This window comes from Perca fluviatilis, chromosome 19 (genome assembly GCF_010015445.1).
Source record: "Perca fluviatilis chromosome 19, GENO_Pfluv_1.0, whole genome shotgun sequence".
Taxonomy (NCBI): Eukaryota; Metazoa; Chordata; class Actinopteri; order Perciformes; family Percidae; genus Perca; species Perca fluviatilis.
Genome location: NC_053130.1, coordinates 14,233,002 through 14,255,031, shown reverse-complemented (window position 1 = coordinate 14,255,031; position 22,030 = coordinate 14,233,002). Strand labels below are relative to the sequence as shown.

General features: G+C 39.3%; 1 protein-coding gene across 3 annotated transcripts in view; it reads left to right on the top strand.

The window, feature by feature from the left end:
* adam12b (ADAM metallopeptidase domain 12b) overlaps positions 1–19,803 on the top strand; it is a 98,758-nt gene extending 78,955 nt beyond the window's left edge. For 2 of the 3 annotated variants that reach the window (XM_039783615.1, XM_039783614.1), the window contains exons 15-24: positions 2,030–2,225; positions 2,345–2,453; positions 2,910–3,108; positions 5,157–5,234; positions 7,914–8,022; positions 8,285–8,471; positions 9,029–9,137; positions 11,136–11,387; positions 16,860–17,035; positions 17,985–19,803. In XM_039783615.1, the coding sequence (XP_039639549.1) occupies positions 2,030–2,225; positions 2,345–2,453; positions 2,910–3,108; positions 5,157–5,234; positions 7,914–8,022; positions 8,285–8,471; positions 9,029–9,137; positions 11,136–11,387; positions 16,860–17,035; positions 17,985–18,036 (1,467 nt within the window). In that variant the 3' untranslated portion in view covers positions 18,037–19,803. The remainder of the gene's footprint in view (positions 1–2,029; positions 2,226–2,344; positions 2,454–2,909; positions 3,109–5,156; positions 5,235–7,913; positions 8,023–8,284; positions 8,472–9,028; positions 9,138–11,135; positions 11,388–16,859; positions 17,036–17,984) is intronic. The other variant, XM_039783617.1, reaches the window with a different exon arrangement.
* The last annotated feature ends 2,227 nt before the right edge of the window (positions 19,804–22,030 follow it).

The window sequence follows — 22,030 nt, the reverse complement described above, 5'->3', positions numbered from 1 at the left end:
TTGCAGAAAGTTATTAGTGGTTTTTGCTTTGACATGGAAATCTTTTTACAAAGTATCTTAGATGTGTGTTCTCTCTTTGAATCAGAACATTTGTTGAAGATGATTAAACGCATTAATTCCGCTCATTGTGTCCTTAAACATGTTTCTGTACATAACCCCCTTTTAGGGTAAATGAGTCCTTCCTGTGATTTACACAAAAGCATCTTTGACTTTATGGCATGAGCCATCATGAGACATCAATATTGTACAATGTTTTATTGTACATACACTAATTAACCAGCAGTACGTTATTACGTTATTAAGGTTAAGTGCGTGGAGCACCTTGATAGCCGAGTCGTAACATAGCATGCCATATAACTGCAACTTACTGGGTTCGATTCTGGCCTTGGGACCTTTGTTGATTGTCATACCCCCTCTCTCTCTCCCTCCCCCTTTCTACACTGTCAAAAATATATAATAATCTTCAATAGAAAATGTGTCTTCTCCTTTAGAATTTCTCTGTTATGCACAAAGAAAAGAAAGAATCCACAAAATGCTGTACACAACATCATTATGGAAGATATAAAAATGTGTTTTAAAATCACAATAATCATCACAATACAAATGAAAATCATCCATGCAAAGTGATTACGGTATGTATATCCAGAAAAACACTTAACATAAAGGATGTGATTGGAAAAATAGAATCAGCCTAATCGATCTTCTCTAAAGTCTCTAAAATATTTGGACTTTAGGACCACCAAAAAGTCCACTCACAGTCCTGTAAATATCAAGGCAGATGATGTGGAATGAATCTCCAGCTTCAAGTTTCTGGGAGTCAACATCACAGAGGACCTCTCCTCGGCAGCAATAGCAAACACAAGAACGCCTCTACTTCCTGAGACGGCTGAAGAGAGCTAACCTCCACCAGAAGCTGCTGGTGAACTTCTGTGTGTACGATAGAGAGCATCCTGACAAACTGCATGACAGCCTTGTCCAGTAGCTGCACCAAAGCCGCCAAAAAAGCTGTGCAGCGTGTCGTCAAAACAGCAGAGGACATTGTCGGCACTGATTTGCCATCACTTGAACACCTCAACAAGACCCACTGTGTGAAAAGGGCTAAGAACATCGTCAAGGACAGTACTCATCCTGGACATGGACTGTTTGAGCTCCTCCCGTCAGACAGGCGCTACAGATTACCCCGAATATGCACTAATAACTTTTTCTCAACTGCCAACACTACTGATCTCTGGAAATGGCATGTAACAATAATCAGGATGGCAATGTGCAATACAAATGTCGCTGCTTATGTAATACTACTGTGCAATATAACCATGTGGCAATAAGAAAACCTGATGCTATAACGCAGTTTATGTGCACTTATGGTTAGCTCCTAGTTATATATTTATATTTATTTAATTGTTTCAGTACTAACGAACATGCATTTTATCACTTTTTAGCACACCCTTGGGCTGTCACAAAGTAATGTTGTTGTGCTACACAATGACAATAAAGTGCTTGAGCTTGAACTTAATAATGCTTATTATTAATAGATCCACTAGTGAGAGGCGGGGGACATCATACTTCACGCTCACAGTGGTCATTAATTAAGCCTTCACCTACAAAACCAGTTGTAAAATCCATCACTGATGCATCTGTAGACAATTAAGTACAATTTTCTTCCTTGATTTCATTTTTAACCACGCTAGCAGCATGGCTTTATGGATCGCAACGTTGGCCACCACTCTGGTCCAGACTGAAAGGTCTCAACGACCATTCAATCGATTACCATGACATTCATAACTGACATTCATGTTTGCTTGAGGGTGAATCCTAATGGCATTAGTAATCCTCTGACTTTTCATCTAGCGCCACAATAAGGTTCACATTTTTGGTTCATAGTTAAATGTCTCAACAACAGTCCTGCCATGTTTAAATGAAGACAGAACTTTTAACCAAAATCATTGACTTTAACAGATAGATGAAGTCAGCAATTCTTCAAATTCCATGTCTGAAAGGGCTTACTGTACTATCTTGTATGTGTTCACAGCTGAAACCAGCTGGCACCATGTGTCGAGATTCTAGTAACTCATGTGACCTGCCAGAGTTTTGTACTGGTGCAAACCCTCACTGCCCAGCCAACGTTTATCTGCATGATGGACATGCCTGCCACAGCGTTGAAGGCTACTGCTACAATGGCATCTGCCAGACTCATGAGCAACAATGTATCACCCTGTGGGGACCAGGTAAATCAATGGCTGTTAATAAGTTGGACTGTGTACATCATACTCACTTTAATAAGGAAACCTTTCACTTAATTTAGGTGACTATATTTTGTATGTTACTTGTTTGTCTTTGTATGCAGGAGCCAAGCCTGCCCCTGGGATATGCTTTGAGCGAGTCAACTCTGCAGGTGATCCTTATGGGAACTGTGGGAAGGACTCCAAAGGCTCCTTTGCCAAATGTGATGCAAGGTAAGACTGTGCAGCTGTACTGATGTGGTAAAGGTACAAAGAACACAACTGATTAGCTTAAGTAGCGTCATTAGCAATCTTCATTATTGTGTGGAATCTGACATGTGATCTTCAAACAAAAGTTCACATGGGTGAAAAATGTAATTTGAGGAAGATAGCAGCTGATTACGGACTAGGAGAGTATTCATAAATCAGTTCATCCTATTCTTGTAGGCTAATTGTTCTAAAGATCTTTTCCCTTTGGGTGAATTCTGTAATCAAGCTCTTTGTTAATTGATGTAATTGCTTTAATAAACGGAGGACTGAAGCACTGCAGCTCTCTTCAGCAGTCTTTTGTCTCTACAGTTACTTATCTTTGTCAGTGATTGACAGGCCTTTATGTTTGAGGCTTTATTGATTAGGTGTTTTACTATGTGTCTTTAAATGTTTGTGTGCACGCATGTGTGTTGTATCCAGGGATGCAAAATGTGGTAAAATTCAGTGCCAGGGAGGAGCCAACCGGCCAGTGATCGGAACAAACGCCGTTTCCATTGAAACCAACATCCCGCTTCAAGAAGGAGGGCGTATCCTGTGTCGAGGAACTCATGTTTATCTGGGCGATGACATGCCTGATCCTGGGCTGGTTCTGGCTGGTACAAAGTGTGGAGACGGCATGGTGAGTGATCAGTTTATCATTTCATTGTAAAGAGACATTTAAAGAGGTTGTATTTAGACCTTATTGTCCTACTTTTTCACAGCACTGTACACATCAGACAAGAGTACATACAACAGCACACAGTAACAACATACTGTACAATGACAGACCACAGTACACACTCAGGCCTGTTCAGCGAGGCCTATTGTTTAAGGCGGCTATGGCTGCAGGGATTAGGCTTTTCCCAAAGCGAGCCCTTCTCCATCTCAGTGCACTGTACCTGTGCCTGGAGAACAGTAGGGTAAGATGGTAATTGAGTTTGTGATTTCCTGTCCTATTAGGTTGAAATGCGTGCAATGGCCTTATTGTACTGTAGCTCTGCAAGGTCGGGTGTGGGGAGACCAATTATCCTGAAAGCGGTGTTGGTTAGGCATGTGAGTTTGGCCCGATTAGTAATGGATAACATGTTAAAGCAGCAGGTGAAACATTACATGATATCTCTGTCTCTGGTGGCTCTTTTTTTGGATGTCATTAGTTTGCTGGTCGCAGCTAGTCTATTATCAAGTGTCACTCCGGGGTATGTAAAACTGTCAACCATTTCAACTTTTTGTTAATTCTTCTTAGGTAGCACAGACAATGCTCAATATTTATGCTTCAACATAGGTCTCACCTATGCACAATACACACCTATGCATAATACTAAATCACAAGTGACAAAGTATGATATAGACCAGAAATGTATAGGCCATCCCTGCTATTTGATGTTTGTTGATGATTGTTCACTACGTTAATGTACATGTTTTTTCTAAAGCTTGTGAAGTAGCTGTTAGCTTGTTGTTTATTGCCCTTAAACCACAGCATGCAGCTATATTATTTGTCCTCTAGAGACCCTAAAAGGCTGACAACTGTATGAGCCTATGTAGTATTCCTTTGGGTGCTGACTAAAGAGTACTGCCAAGACAGAGACAGAGAAGTTGCCCTTCCTAAAGAAAAGGGCTAATGAAGTTAACTCTGGAGTGAACCCAGTGATCCAGGACTGGATAAGACCATTATGGCAACCAGTATTTAATTAGGTGTGCCTCTCGACTTTTCTCCTTCTATGTGCTGCCCTCAAAACCTCTCTCACCATGTCAGTGACATCATGGCCTATTTTTTGCCAAGAACGAGGCAGAAAAAGAGCTTTGGGCTGGAGCACTTGCCTCCTAAATTTGGCTGAATGTGTGAGGGCCGTGTTATCCTACAAAATTTTGTGCAATGTGCTGTCCAGTTTGTCCACCTTTGGACTATGGAACCAAACTGTGGTGTCTTACAGTCCTACAATTACTCATACCTTTTTTTCAGCTACCTCAAGGGACTTGCACTGGGAGCTAAAAGGGCTTTGAGCTTTATTGTGCAAAATGGCCGTTAGCTTGTCTCTTGGCTGTTGTCTCTGCAAAATGTGAGTGAGCTCCAGACATTATCTTGAAATGTTGCTGGCCTGAAGGTTGGTCATTGTCATGGGCATTTGTACTTCTCAAAAAGATTTTCTATTTCCAATGCCAATCAGGTGTTAAGTTGGCATCACATGGCCCACACAACAGTGGCAATTTGAGGAAGACCTCAAAACTGCTTTGCCTTATGAAAGCCTTATTTTCTACATAAAAGCAACAACTGGTTTTGCCAGTCTGATGTTGTTGTTTATTCTAGGAGGGATACACTGCATATTGTGCCTTTTGTGTCTTCACCTTATTAACTGCAGTAAGGGTTGTGATGTGTATGTGGTGCAGCTACCTGAGTGTTGCTCTGCACTTTCGCCTGAAAAAGTTGTTTAATTTGGTAAATCGTAAAAATGGTATTCCAATAATTCCACATTTATTCATATATTTCAATCAGAATTGTTACTTTTGTTTATACACAGGCAAACTGCAACTGTACTCTCCTATCTGAGTAGAGATCATGCAGCAGGTATCAATCATACAACTGCTACTAAACCTGTGCACATACCAGACAGATATTCATTCATATCCATTATACAGTATGTCCAATTCTATGACTCTTAAAAATGCCTAATGAAGCTTTCCCCTTTATAGGTGTGCCTGAATCGCGAGTGCCAGAATGTCAGTGTCTTTGGTGTGCATGAGTGCTCTGGGAAGTGCAATGGACGTGGGGTGAGTGCAAAGTACCTACTATCTCAATATTTAGTGTTAAATTATACACTGCAGCCTGTGAAACAGGGCAACACCTCTGGATAGACTCTGTATTTATCTATTTAGTTACATTTTGACTAACTGAACAAAATTAAGTCTTACTTCCCCAATAATTGCACACAATAGCAGAGCAACAGTGTATTTACAGTGCAGCCTGTAAGTAATGGCAGATACTCCTACTCTGTACGATCAATCTTCATTACTTACTCAGGTTAAATCAATCCCATTTAACAGCATCATTTGTGGTCTACTTAAGGTGTTGTCCATCATCTTGTGACTGTACAGTGAGAGAAGATACAGAGCAGCACTGCAGGGAAAGACCACTATAGGAGTTTGGTTGCAGTATAAAAGTAACACTTCCTGCCAAGAAATGATCACCTTTCTCTCTTAGTATTTCATATCAGTAATTCAAAAGGGGGTGTTTTATGTTTTATTTACTTTGTTGTTTAGCTGTAGAATAAAACACTCACCAGGGGCTAGTTTACAGTAACCTCTGATCTTTATTGTCAATTATAGCAATTTAGGGGCGCCCTTGTAGCTCACTTGGTAAAGGGCGTATCATTAAGGCTGAGTCCTTACCGCAGCAGCCTGGGTTTCAGTCCGGCCCACAGCCCTTTGCTTCATGTCATATGCTCTCTCTCCCCTGCCTTTCCTTTCTGTCTCTCCATGTTGACTAAAAAGCAGAAATGACAACAAAATAAATCTTGAAAGTATGGCAATTTACGGCACAGAGATTATATACAACTAGTGCAGTGCACATTGAAAATGTGCCTGTTTGGAATGGGCCGATTGCTTGGCCTGTGGTATTGCTGCTTGTATAGTTCATCAAAACCAAATTGTACCCCCAAATTACTTACAGAAGGACCCCAAACCACTTCATATGCAACTCCCCTGTATACTCAACTATTAACTTACTGATTTAGCTGAAATGTGGAGTAATCAGACATTAGCGTCATGGACTCATGGCAGTGTGCTACCCACCTGGCCCGTTATGAGAGCCAATCAGCACATCAGCACAGTTTAATCAATCACCAGAACCGGATTGTGTGTGTGTGTGTGTGTGTGTGTGTGTGTGTGTGTGTGTGTTTGTGTGTGTGTGTGTGTATGTGTGTGTGTCTGTGTGAGAGAGCCAATGTGTGCTTCTTTTACCGATATATATTTAACGATATCTTTTGCATTTCTAATCCAAACAAGACACCTGTCAAGTTTGAAATCCATCGGACTAACGGTTCTAGAGATATGCGCATAACACACACACACACACACACACACACACAGACAGACAGACAGACGTTCCTGCAATTTATAGATAGATGAGAAACCAAAGCTGTGATCCTAAAATGTTATAGTCCTTAGACTTTTTTCTTATTATCTTGTAAATGACCAAACACCCCTGAACCAAATTAGTCCGTTGATAAAAAAATGTGCTCAACAACAAAGCTGCCAGTTGAGTGAGCCGCACTGCAATAAAAATAATCACATAGAAAATACTTTGCAAGAGAAATGAAGTAAAGGGAAACGGTTTCCCATTAAGAGTTTGGACTTGAGCTTCATTTTGCCCCCTGCAGAATTATCTGCCGAATCAATTTGTCTGCCATTTTCTCAAACACCTCACACACAGTACGAGACCTGACTGGAAAAGAAGTGGTTATCTGAATTCACTGTGGGATAAAGAATATTGTTTGCCTGCAAGTCAACTCACTTTATCTTGCCAGGAATGTATTGGCTGTATTCAGGTGGTATCTGAATGTGTTGCTTTTCTATACCCCATATGCCCATATAGACATATTCAACAACAATAATAGATCCAAATGTGAAGTGTCATCTTTTCTGATGATCAAATACTATGAGAAACTGAAGATAGAGCCAGTGACTGATTGCAGTTCCATCTTATTACCATTTCAACTATATGAGATATCCTCAGACATAGTAAAATTACTTTTGCAAATGAGCATACAGTGGATATAATCTGTCTCTGCATAACAGCATAGCATCTTCAGCAAACAGGACTTTAAAGAATTAGGTGCCTTTTCACATTTAGGGTTTTCTGAGTGTTAATCAGGAGAGATAGATAATGTGTCCTTGTGATTGTATTTGCTTTTCCCTTCACTTACACATAAAATCATACCTCCCTCTGAGCCCCCCCAAGTGCCTCTTAACCCCATAACCCAGTATGAAGGAGTGTCCATGGCCTGGAGGCAGGGAAGGCACTTGACTGCACGTCTGTGCTAAATGTAAATGTCCCACAGCTGCACAACTCCCTCTTTACCTCCCTCACTCCTCCATCCTCCCCGCAACTGACAGCTAGACTATGTTACCTTGCCAGGGATTCCTCCTGGATCTAACTTCTGCACTAAAAACCTGAGGCTTTACAGAATGGACTCGCCCAAGCACATGTTTTATCTATTATGACTCTCAGTACACACATGCAAAGCCAGTGTCCTCTTGTATTGAAAGTCTCTGAATGACATTGGTTTATTTATGAAAAATAAACCAATTCAGTTTTCATTCAGACCCAGACATCATTTATATCTGGAGTTTAGCTGGTAGGAATACAAATACCTTTTGATACTATTTTATGCAGGAGAAAAGGAGTTACAGTATAGCATGTAATATACAGTAACATTACCTTGTTTGCAGGTGTGCAACAACAAGATGAACTGCCACTGTGAAGCACACTGGGCCCCTCCGTTCTGTGGGAAAACAGGCTTCGGTGGGAGCATCGACAGTGGGCCAATGAGACTAGCAGGTAGTATTCTATCCTCACTCATCGAGACATCATCAGTACTGGATTGATGTGTGGTTTGGACTGGAATGTAACTTTCCTGTAACACAACACCCCTTCCACCCAGCAATACATTACGCTGTGTACAGTCTGTAGCTCTAAAAGAGAAAGAAAAGGAATTTTAGTCCTTAGAGTAAAGAACAGAGAAATGTGAATTACAAACTGTGCTGCTGACCGTGGCCCAGCTATAACAGTCTTTGCGTTGTCCTGTCATTCTGTGCTGTAGATGTGCGTGTGTGTGTATTAATGTGCGTGTTGTCATATATGGCATCAGCCGACAGTGTGGTCATTACTGTGGCAATCCTGGTTACCCTGGTCAGCCTTCTGGTAACCACCGTCATCATCTTTCTGAAGAGAAAGACTCTGCTGCGCCTCATCTTCACCAATAAGAAAAGCACCTTGGAGAAACTCAGGTAACATGTCTCTTCAGGAAACAAAACAAAGAGCCAGTGAGGTTTGATTGTCACCTGTTGTGTTAATTAAATTCTTGTCTTAAAGTGAAAGTGTCAACTTATTTTAATGCTCATCAGTCATTGATCCGAAACCATTTTACTGTAAACAGCATCTTACAGTTTGGCTCCTACTTCATGTCTTCTATTGGCACAAGTTACTTTATTATTTTATACATTTTTAGCTTGGGTGCACCTGGATGGCTCTACATATCATTTGGCAAATCAATAAATGCTTGTTTTTGTGTGTCAAAAATGTATTTATCTTAAACTGTTCTTGTTTATATTCATAAACAAAGGAAGACAGGCCTGTTTTTTAAATTATGATTAGCTGAGTAACATTTTTTTATTGAACAATTCTAAAATTATTTTTTTCATCTACAGTTAAACTTTGTGAATATACCAGAAATGTAATCTAAATAAACCTGAAACATTTAATATAAATATACATGAAATATATATTACAAAATATAAAAATCAAGTGCTGATTGGACCTTTAAGTACTTGGGTTGTTCTTATAGATCTGTGGAGGCCAACAGGCCAACCAGCCCCATCAGGACTCAGTCCATGTACAGGCCCACCCCACAGCGCAAGCCTCCACCCAAACCCTCTGCAGCCAACATTTATAAGGTGAGTCACTCCCTACAATATATCTGTTACTGCATTAATCAATATGTATCGGCATATACTGTAAATTCTTATTCACAAATATGTTTGCAGTATATGTGTGTGTGTGTGTGTGTTTGTGTGCTCATTTCTGTCACGGCCCATTTGATTTGATTTCCTTTGTAATTACACTCTATAAGATCCTTTCACTAAACTCCAAGCTTCGATTTAGAGTTGTCATGCTTCCAGGCTTGTTGACAAAACAAGATGCCAGATAATTGATTCAGCTTTACTATATTTCTCTCTGAGAAATATTAATTACTGTGCTTTTGTTGACAAGAGGCAGAGAAACTGTAATTGAGAGATTGCTCCATTTAAAAGAGACATAGGTGGTTATTTGAGCCCCCTTGATATTTGTTTTGAAGCAGGTTTTGATTTGTTTCTTGGAAATGATAAGCACAGCAGTAGATGAACTATCATCTATTTGCTACAAAACTAAAGGCATTTATATTCATAGTGTGTGGATGTGATTTGTGTTAGCACTGTAGTGTATCTGCAGCAACTGTGTATAGAAGTTATACATATATCATAATTGAGCATAGAGGTTCATCCAGTTCATGTTGAGTATTATTCAGTCCACCAGAATGACTATTTGAAACAGCCTGTCCGTTCTTATTATTATGACCGCTTCAGCCACTCGCTCATGTCAGTCAACATCTCTCTTTGAATACATCTGCATTGTGTGTGTGTGTGTGTTTTGTCATCCAGCAGCCAAATTCTTTCCGCCCATTTTAGGTGTTATTGGTTTGTTCTGGAGCAGAGAAGTAACAGCTGGTCAGGACATGTGGTCAGACTCTGGCTTTCACAATTTCAGAACGTCATATCTAATAATGTTGTTCTCCAGTTTTATGACTGATTCTGACATCAGCTATTTCACACTAATGAGAGCTTCATGACTAAAGTGGAGTTTTACCTTTTATGCCTGCACTACAATCATTACACACGACTAGGGCTGAAACTCATGATTATTTCCATAATTATTTAATGTGTTGATTATTTTTTTTATTAATTTAATAAATAACTTAGTCGACAAGGTGTCCAAAATCATTTTTTTGAAAATAAGGCCATTCTCAATTTAATTGATCATTTTAAATTAGAGGTCTCCTTGGGTCCAGACTTTTGAACCTGATACTAAACTTATGGAGGACGTACCAGGACTGGACATGCATACATTTCTTTTTTTTTCTTTTTTTAAGGAGACCTGGTCTGAAAAGGGACCCAAAGACAGTAAGACACACTCTGAATAGACCATAGGATAACTATACCCGATCCCAAACAGACACAAACAGAATGAGAATACCAGAAGTGGCATCTCATGATGACACCAATTAACTAGCAGCCATGATTAAGAATAATATATAATATAAATTATATTGATATACATATTGACACATATGCTTGACCCATGCCAATACAATGCGACTCCACCCAGGTACTTCAAACTGTTGCCTGTTTTGTCTGACCTAAAGTTTCTAAAACTTTAATATTTAAAATACAACAATATAAAACCAAGAAAAGCAGAAATTCCGTACATTTGAGAAGCTGGAACCAGCAGATCTGTGAAATGTTGCTTGATAAAAGACAAATAATGAATACTCAAAATAGTTGCCCTTTAGATTTCTTTTGGTCAAACAACATTGCTAATTGTGTCAGCACTGCACAATATACCATTTTGGAGGGTACAAGATTATCAGGGGTAGTGAGAGTTGAAGTGTAAAAGTGTGTTAAAAAGTTGGATCTGATATGTCTTAGGGGACATACTTTGGTTTCAGGTTGCTAGTATTGGGCATGCTGGCTCACTGTCACACTGTCATGGCTTACTGGGGCACTTACAGTAAATACAACAGAGATTGTTAACATTATGAGTAACACCTAAAATAAAAGCCTGTGTACTGCTGCCATAAATGATAACACATAACTGCTGGAATTACTGAAAATAACTTCCTCTCATTGTCTTTTCAGCCATCTCACCTAAGTGCAGAGCCTCTTCTGCCCCCACACAACTTCCACTCTCACAGCCTACGCAGGCTGCCCCTTTACCAGCCCTTACACATCAGCCAGCCCATGCCGGTGTCTCTGAGCGTGGGCCAGCCCACTCTGCCTCCTCTCCCAGCCCACCACAGGGTCCTGCCTGCCCACAAGTCCCTCTCACCACCTCGAGTGCCACCTTTTCTCAGTCTGCCTCGCCAGCAGTCATCATACAGAGTAGACCAGGTTTGTTTGACTCAAGAACTCATAAATTCTACAAGTGTTATAGCTTTTACTTTGTCATAAATTGTCTTTTAATATTTTAAAATGAAAAAAAAATTTAAAAATGATGTAGACCACAGCTTTAATGGACCATATATACGGCAAAGCCCATTCAATTTAAGTTGTGTATATTTTACTGTACATTATTCCTAACCATTTTCTAAACCATACTACAGGTTTCTACATTGATTTTCTACAGTGTAATCTAGGCAACCATCAATTTTATTTATTTTTAATAAAGTATGAAAATAACCTGCTGAGACTTGAAAATGGTCACAATGGCCCTTTCTTTTCATGTATATGTCATGGTTAATTCCCATTGGGTCTAATTAGTCCTTGGTGTTGCGTTTAAGGACACTGACATCTGAGATTTTAGTCACCTTCTAAAAAAGTATTGCAATCATAGGCTATGATGACAAAACTATCTCACTGCTCTGAAGCTTTCAATCATATTGTTATGAAACTGTAGATGTTCAAATTTCCATTTTCTGAAGCACTTTAAATGTTGTTTTAAAAATGAAGATTGAAAGTTCATCCTTGACCTAAGAAACAGTCGCTGACAGGCAAGTTTTAAGTCCTTAAAGAAAAATGAGAATTGAGACATCTACAACTCCATGGTTACTGAATAAACTCCATCTGCTGAGAAAGACCATGGGAGGTGGGATGATTTTGTCAACTACTAAACTTTTAACCTAAATGAGATATGTTGTTGGGAAATCCAACCTATGAGATAAACAACAAATAAACATGGGTAAAGTTATACAGTAGGTCTACTCATTTCTCAGATGTTAGAGTTTACATGGCCACACAGATGAAGAGTTTTAAAATCACTCCCTGCTCATGCTGCATTACCACGTGACAGTAATGTAACTTTAAGAATAAATCCGAAATGCTCAATGTGATGGATGATCTATGTCAAGCAAATTTAGAATCTCACGATTTTCAAACTGTACTGAAATTAACAGAAACCACTGGCGTGAAATGGAAGGTAGGAAATTAATCTAAAAACCGAGGTACTCTTTACAAATGCTCTGCAGTAATGTAAAATATATGCAAATTGTAGTTAATGGTCTAAACCTTGTAGAGTCACCTGCATGGTCATTTTTAAAGGTTGTAGTAAAGCGTCAGATACCGGAAATCACTGCATTTCTGCACTTCGGTCAGCTTGCTTGCCATCATATCAACAGCATTATTCAGTCCGTCTCTCTCCCTGTTAGCCCACTCCTGAGTAAGGCGCTGCTTTCTGCTGAGCCAGCAGTATTGGATGCAGTGGAGATAGTAAATCCATCTGCCTGGTCTATTTGGTGGTGCATCCGAATCCTGATACGTTCATGTACCAGCGCAGCAAGGAGAGTTGTGTAGGATGTTGGCACTCTGTGAGCCGCAGCAGGGTGCAGAGGAAAATCATCGGAGACGTGCTGCTTAAAAAAAAAAAAAAGAGGAAGACATTACCTTTGCAATGTGACACTTTCTCTCTGCTGGAAAAAGAGCATAACATAATCCCAGATGTAAAGCAAAAATAAAACCATGAAGGATTTAGAGGGAGGTGTGAAGAGATCCAATTCTCATACCTCCAAGGTTAATCACTCAGGTGAGCAGCAGCAGCAGTGGTGGAAAGTAACTCAGTACATTTACTCAAGTACTGTAGTTAAGCACAATTTTTAGGTACTTGTACTTAAATTGAGTATTTTCATTTTCTGCTACTTTATACTACTCCACTATATTTTGGAAGCAAATATTGTAGACTACTTTTTATTCCACTACATTTATTTTACAGCTATAGTTACTAGTTACGTTTTTAAATGAATACTTTACATAAAAACATACGATAAGCTTATAAAATACAATAGTTTAGTTAAGGTTAAACCAACCTTTTTTGGGCTTGTGAGTCCTCACAAGAAAGCAGGGTCTAGTTGCCTGGGGACACTTGTCACATTTCAGATGTCAAGGAGTTGTTAGCAGTTCCACCAAAAAATTTCCCTTCAAACTTCTCGGATGGTTTCATTTGAATAACTGCGGCCCTAAGATGTAAAATGATTTGATATTTCACAAAAAGGCAAAGATTTGACTAATTTCCATCAGTTTTGTAGCAGAACTTCATCTGTATGTAAAGTAGGTAAAACTAGCTCTAATTTGAACCAGTACTTTCACATCTGTACTTTTACTTAAGTAGCATTTTAAATGCAGGACCTTTACTTGTAATAGAGTATTTTTACATTGTTGTATTGTATTGGTATTGTTACTTTTACTTAAGTAAAGGATCTGAATACTTCTTCTACCACTGAGCAGCAGAAACAACTGGTATCATATCCAGTTCTAGATGGTTTTTGGCATCCATATCAAGCATTGCAGCACATCAACCTTGATTGATATTAACGTGTGCCAACTAAAGATGCACTTTAGCTGAGAGGAGAGAGGATTCTGTTGAGATTTAACAACATGCCAGCAAGGACGTACAAGACATCGATCCTTCAATAGAAAGTGTATTACAAGCTTATTATAATACTTGACACAACCTCCCCTGCTGTCTGTGCCAATATGTCTCATTTAAAAATACTTTTTTCACAGGCTATCTTATACCTGTGTGCCAGTTGCACCCCATTAATGCTGAGGTGTTTCCAGGGGAAGAAAGCCTATCCTGCATCTATTGCTATGAGCGAGTATATGAAAAGAGTGTGGGAGCTGGGGTATAGTCACAAACAGACCCTGCTTGTTATTATCTTGAAAAAATACATATCCGATACCTGTAGAGCCATATAAAAGTAAAACAAACAATCTCAAACCCTGTTGAGATGCACTGCAAAAGCAGAGTGCAGCATCAGACTGTTGAGGAGTGAAAATCATGCCTTTCCAGAATGTCATCTTTTCAGGAACTTAAAAAAATTGCTATGCTTTTGGACAGACGACCACGCATTTTTCAGTTCCTCCGGAGGTTTAAAGGTGCTTGTAAGCCCAAGGCTCATATATCTTTCTCAAGCCACGGAGGATAGTGCAATCCTTCATTTTGAATTAAGACGTGAACACCACCAAGACTCCAGTTACAGTGTGAGGTTATCTGCCCAGAGCGACATTATAATGCACATAGGTCCTGGATTATTCTTGCATTTGAGTAGATGCATCTGTCCATTTACATCTTTTTTTTTTTGTCTGTGCACTTCTTTGAAGCCTGCTTTGGGGGTTATTTTTAACTCAAATTAAACCATCCATAAGTTACACATGTAGGAGTTTGTCAGAAATGAATGTTAGATCACAGTGGGTGGGTCACCGTATGTTTGAAGTCTGTGAGATGCTGTTAGTTTTAGTTAGGATTCACAGAGTTTATCTAATGGGATCACAGGAATCCTCTACTGTGTACATTATATTACCCCCAAACTCTCAACAAGTAAGGACAGTATGCACACGGGACTGTGACGCAGATTACGCAGAGTACAACGGACCTGCTGTACCATTAATGGACATTAATGGCACATTAAGTTTTGGGCTGTTGTATGGAGAGTTTTGCCAATTTTGAGTTTGTAAAAACAATTTTCTCTCAATTGTTAAATTCTTACTGACTACCAGTAGACATTAATAATGACAGTAATAAACTATAGTGTGACTTGTGATACTTTGGAAAGAAAACACCCTTTGAATACAATGTTATGTCTGTTATGTTATGACATCACTGACTGTATTTCATATAGAGCTGAAACAATTAGTTGATAAATTGATTAGTCAATCAACAAAAATGGGCATAGGCAACTATTTTGATAATCTTTTAAGTACATTTTTAAGCAAAAAGTGCCAAAAATGATCTTGTTCTGTCTGCTCAAATGTCAATATTTGCTTGTTTTCTATGATAATTAAAATGCTCGCTGTTGGTCAGACAAAGCAAAAAATTTGAAGACGTCAGCTTGGGCTGTGGGAAAATGTGATGGGGATTTGACCTGTTTAAATCAAAATGGTTTAATTGAGAAAATAAACATCAGATTAATTGAATGCATTCAAATTTCCCTAACTCATTTCAACCTGCAGCAACACATACATGGCCAAAACGTATGTGGAGACCCAAACACTATGCTCATATGTGATTGTTGACCATGCTATATCTGCTATAGCAGATATCCAAGTCATCACAAAGGTGTTGGATGGGGTTAGCTCAGGGCTCTGTCTGTGCAGGCCAGTAAAGTTCCTCCACACCAAAAAAATGCCAAACCATTTGTCGTGTTGAAACATGTCGTGTTGAAACAAGTACGGATCTTCTCCAATCTGTTGCCACACAGGTTGAAGCACCATGCCACTGTCTAAAATATCATTTTTTGCTGTAGCATTAAGATTGACCTTAATTGGAACCAAAGAGCCCAGAACGCAAAAGTATGTGGATGGGGTGTTGACATACTTTTGGCCATATAGTGAAGAAATATGTTACTGAACATGTCCTCCATGCAAAGTTCTCCTGAAATAAAACCTCTAGCTCTCGCTCACAGGTTTTATAACTTGAAGTCTGTATGTTGATGTGATAAACTTAGTCAAGTCTTGACTGCACTCATGAATGTTTTAAACCTTCCAGCTCTCTAAATCTCAGTCATGCATGATGTGGAACTCGCTCTCTCTCTTTCTCGCTCTCTTTCTCGCTCTCTTTCTCTCTCTTTCTCTCTTTCTCTCTGTGCATTTTAATTAATTTAAGTTTGTCAATGTATTCCTCTGTGTGTGTGTGTGTGTGTGTGTGTGTGTGTGTGTGTGTGTGTGTGTGTGTGTGTGTGTGTGTGTGTGTGTGTGTGTGTGTGTGTGTGTGTGTGTGGAGGTTTTGTGCATATATGTGTGCATTTGTGACGGTATCCGGGCCGCTGGTAACAGATGTTTATCACTGCCTCGCCTCCTTGCTGTAGATTAGTAACACATGATGGCACCTCATTCAGATAACCTTCTACACTCACACACCACTGCCACAGAGGTGGTGGAGACAGAAGGAGGAGGTTTGGGATTCATCTCATGTTAGCTGTAGGAATTCAGAGAAGATACTGATAACACAGCGCCCTCTAGTGAAACATGTCTGCCTTTGTCTCCAGATTTGGCTGCTATACAGCTGATCCATATTCAAAGAGACGTAGAAGATGATGTGAGATATTATTCAGGCTTCGTTACGCTGTGTCTAAAGATACAAGTAATGTGATTTGTGTTGTTTTTCAAATTAATGTCAGTTAGCAAAAAGGATATATTATAGATGTTTCAATACCAACTTAGTACAGTGCTAATCTGCATTTAAAAATCAATTAATTCAGAAACAAATCTATCATTCCTCAAGACAGATACACCTTGATCATGTATCTCTATGCATGCAGTGAATGGGAAATTTAAATACCGGACAACACTATTCTCTTTCATTTTATATATTATAATGAGCACGTATACAGTATTGACCAGATGGACTGAATTTGACTTTTTTCTCTTCTTCAGGACTTTGAGAAGCCCAGTCCACCTCAGAAACCCCTACCTGCAGATCCACTAGGGAGGAGCTCTCAGCTGGGTCACAGTTTCACAGCCGGGGGGGTCCACATCCCCGGAACTGGACCCCTCCCCATACCTATCCCCACTGTGCCCAGGCCTCCACCCACCATCCCTTTACCCAGCAGGTCAGTGCAACGGGACAGGAATCCCCTGTTTTTATTGCCCTTTTCCGACATGGAATATGTATCATTGTTGGCTTCATCTCTTAATGTGATTTTGTAAACGTTTGTCACGGCTTTAGACGTGATATATACTGTATTGCACAATGTTTGGCACCTGGTGGACAAGAGGAAGAGGTGGCACTGAAGGGAAATAGTGAGATCACAGAGACAGATAAGTGTTTTCTGTTCTGTCAAAGGTTGCATCACTGAGGGTTTGCACGTTATTGTTCCATTAAAAACCTTAATTGATGAGCGTAAGGGACACTTGACCGCTCTTCTAACTTGTGAATGTTCTAATATATTTCATCACTTTTTAGACTCTTGTTAAAATTCCTATTTGCTCACAAGTGTTTTGCTGGACATCATTTCATCCATGCGATTTTGAGTGCTGTATGATTGTTGTTGTGGTTTTACGCTGTTTTTTGTTTTTTGTTTTGTGCCACCCCATGTGGAAAAAAAATGTTTTATCTGAGAAAACCCTCCCCAACAATTTAAAATAGGCTCATATGCAGTGTTTCCTGGTTTATTAATGTTAGAGCTTTTTTACACTGCTCTAACCTTGTTCTACTGCAGCCTTGGCATTAATCCAGGGGCATTCAATTCAATCAAAGATTTTACTACAGTCGGTCCGACCTAATAAGATTACCGTCGTGACTTTTAAGTAGACTTTTAAGTGACTCGTGCTTATTCAGACTTGAGGGCCGTCACTGCTATCAGATTAACGTAACGAGGTGCGTGTCGGAAAGGGGATATTTTGCATTAGTATAACATGGACTTGTATTTCATACAAATGCTAAATCATGCACGTTACATTGTGTATTGCATTTGGGATCACACAGTTACATTTCACAACATCTTTAACATTTTATCTTTACTGTGGTAATGACGTCATGTATCCATGCTTACGTTTCAGACCTGTGCCGATGTTGCCCTACAGACCACCAAAGACTCATAAGGACTGCTGAGCTCTTGACATCATGGACGAGTAGATCTCCTTCCAACAGACGGAGACTTTCTTGATTTGCACTTATTACTGAGACTCTGTAAGACCTTTTGGACAGTCGGAAGTATCACAGAGTTTCCAAAGAAAGGGGGCTAACATCACACCTCGGTGCTACGCTTCTAAAAGGTGCTTTGTTGCCCTCGCTCAGGTACCAATCAACTATTTATGTATTTAACTGCGATATTACCAGTTTGTGCACAGAGCACTCTGATTAAGAGTGATTTTTTTTTCCCCACGGAAAAGTTTAGAAAAGAAGAAACATGGTGTAATTTAGAAAATTTCTTTTTCATTATTTGGTGATTTTTTTATACTTTTTTCTCAAAAATCAAAAATCTGAAATATATGATGTTTTTATAACCAGTTAAGTTGCTTAAATAATTGAAGCGCAAAGACGTTTTGTTTTTGGACGAAAGGATGATAAAGGGAAATGGAGCCCAATTCTGCACATTGTAGCTTTTACATTTTTTTTTATGATGTATTCAATACCAAATACGTCTTTTCTATCCATTTCGCCACAGTTCTACAAAGTAGATACTAATCAAATCTTCTCTTTTTTTTTTTTTTTTTTTTTTAAATACAGTGGACTCATGTTAACCCCTCACACTGTTTTTATTGTGGGATTAATCCGATCCGCTCATTTTACAGCCTCACAGTCAGGCTCTTTTATTCCCTTATAAGTTCACTTTTGCGGTGAAGTACTTAACAGGAAAAGTACTTTTTCACACATTTCAGACTGGCTCTGACACACTGCTGTGAGCACGTGTTGGATGCTCCACATGTTCTCCTGATACTGGCAGACACTGCAGAGTCTCAACAGATTTGACAGACTGATTGTGTTCCAGAGAATTACACCAACACCAAATAATTCAACATTAACTCTGGTGTTTGTATGTTTAACGTTTACGCTCACTTTGTCCTTGAGTGCGCGAGCCAAGCAGGATGACTTCAGTGCTGTGAGCTTTCCAAGCTCCTATTCAACCTTGTCCAGCGAGATATTTTACCGTATGTATGTTTTTTTTGCCTTCATAACATTCCTTTTGGATTTTGTATGGTTTTCATATTCTTGAACTCTGAGATTATTCATGCATTCACAGCATCGTTCATTAGATTCAGAGCTTGGCGTTGCACTTTAAGTTGCCACTTTTTATGTTATTTGTTGTTAACTTGCTGTTATACAAGGAGGTATTCAACTGGTAAAAACTTTACAGTGCAATTCCTTTTCCTATATCAAAGTGTCCAAATGTAGTCCTTGTCTTCTCACCACTGCAGAATGGTTGAAGCCTGTAAAGCCCAGCAGAAGTGTGCAAGTAATGCTTTTTCTTGTTTTAAAAGTGTTTAGATGTGTTCAACAGTCAGTAACCGCTCTCCGCTGGAAACTATTTGTTAGTGCTGTGTCGATTAGTCGTTAATTGTTTATGCCATTTGTAAATCCTAAATGTATTATGTTTATTTGCATAACTGTATCATGTTTAAAAACCATTGTAAAGTGTAAATATTGTATGTCAGTTATCATTTATCTCCTTCTTGGTCCTTTTTTTTAAATTTATTTATTGTTTTTTACAAGCACTTTGAGGTCGTGCCCCATTTACACTGGGTGGTAAAAACATGATTTAGAAGATTTCAACCTTTAACTTGTAGGCCAGAAACAGAGGTTTCAGGATAACATTTAAACTGAGAGATTTTATTTATGAAATCAAAGTCAAATAAAAGTTCCTTCATGACTGTTTAACAAATTGTATTAATTGCATTCTCACTTTGATAGTTATTAAAAAATAATTCAAAAAGTGTTACAGTGGAAAAGCTTTAGAGAAAGTGTGTGTTAAAGAAAATAATAAAGGGTTCATAAGAAAAACATTTTCACCATTTGATCAACATGGAAAATTAAAGGAACAGGCCGACTTATTGGGACTTTAGCTTATTCACCGTAACCACCAGAGTTAGATAAGTCCATACATACCCTTCTCATCTCTGTGCGTGTCGTAACTCTGTCTGACGCACCCAGCGCTAGCTAAGCCTAGCACAGATCCTGGAGGTAACCTGCTCCATCTAGCCTACTGCTCACAATAAGTGACAAAATAACGCCAACATGTTCCTGTTTACATGTTGTGATTTGTATAGTTACAGGGTGTACAAATTACAAGGTCACAATGCTTTTACTATCTAGTAATTGTTGACTCTATTACTTCAACTCTGAGCGAACTCCAGGCGAACTCTCTGCTACTCACCACAGGGCTTCAGGTGCTGCTAGCAAATCACTCTGACCAAGTAGCAGAAGTAGCAGTGCCTCCCCGTTTTTGTTTTTTTGCCATTATTTTCTCCCTTGATCGGAGCAGTAGTCTAGTTGGAACCTGTTAGCTCTAGGATCTGTGCTAGGCTTAGCTAGCGGTGGGGGCATCAGACAGTTACGACACGCACAGAGATGAGAAGGGTATGTATGGACTTATCTAACTCTGGGGGTTACGGTGAATAAGCTAAAGTCCCAATAAGTCGGCGTGTTCCTTTAACTGGCGTCATTTGTTTGTTGTTGTGACAAACAAAACAATAAAACTAAGATGATTTCCTTATCCTTTCCGCTAAAAAGTAGCAACCATTCTCGATGTCTTAAAATGACACAAAAATAAGAAAAACACTTCAGGTATGTGTGTCACTTTCCCCAATCAAAGTGTTGCCTCATTCTTTGTCTGAGGGCCTGCTCTGCTGTCCTGTTGGAGCAGCCCATCATGGTTGTTCAACACTGCCACCTATCAGAAAACACTGGTCATTACAAAAACTGAAGCGCTTCTCTTCCCTCCAGTTTTATTGTGTTGTCTTGCCTTAATTCTGCAGAAACTTGTCAAACCGTTACTGATAACAGATCAGTATAATTCACATCATACTAATGTTCTGTTGTGGTGATAACAGATGTACAAACTTGTGGTAGCCTGTGCTGTAAGGAGCATTTAATCCATTTTAATAGTCACATGCTGGCAACAATTGTGACCTTTCGTGAGGGATTTTTGCTAATTAGTAGTCAATAAATGCATTAATTTACAATATTTACATAGCACACTGACCTTTGTATGTAATGTATATAATATACTTAAAGGGAGGGGAGGATAAGGAATGTTTTAAAAAAAATGTCATAAATGTTTAGTCGGGTTTCCCTATACATTTGTGACGTTAAATCCAGAAACCCCAATTTCAAATATTGTTTTAATACTGTTGCCAAAGGACTTTTTTTTTCTTTTGTATTTTCTGAGATATCCATCCATCCATCCATCTTCATCCGCTTATCCAGTGTCGGGTCGCGGGGGGAGCAGCTCCAGCAGTGGACCCCAAACTTCCCTTTCCCGAGCCACATTAACTGAGATATGATTCTAAAATTTAAAAACTGCAGGCTTTTGAAAGTGTAGTAACACGCTGTAGAGGCTGAAAGTAGAGCAGACATTTGTGCTAACCTCTTCATTTTACAGGCCTTCATTTTCTGCCACAACCATTATCTTAGTTTGTCAACCACTGGGATAATTAATTTCTTAATTACTAAATTAAACCGCAGTTGAATAATGCATCTTACTTTATGTATAGCTTGTGGCCTTTGCACGTGAGCCAATTCTCATTGACAAACAGTCAGACCCCTCTGAGTCTCTGCCCATTTATCTGTGTGTGTGTGTGTGTGTGTGTGTGTGTGTGTGTGTGTGTGTGTGTGTGTGTGTGTGTGTGTGTGTGTGTGTGTGTGTGTGTGTGTGTGTGTGTGTGTGTGTGTGTGTGTGTCATCTGTTGATGACCACACTTCTATGGGATTAGTGGCCACATGACTACACTGGGCTGGCCGCCTAGTGATCCTTTCATTTGGCTTCACTTGCAGAAGGCGGTCTGTGTGCTGTCCAACAGTTTACTGAGAGCGGGAGATTTCCAAACTTCATTTCTTTGGATCTGTAAATGAAGTCTTAACCAGACAGACTGGGAGCTCACTTGGG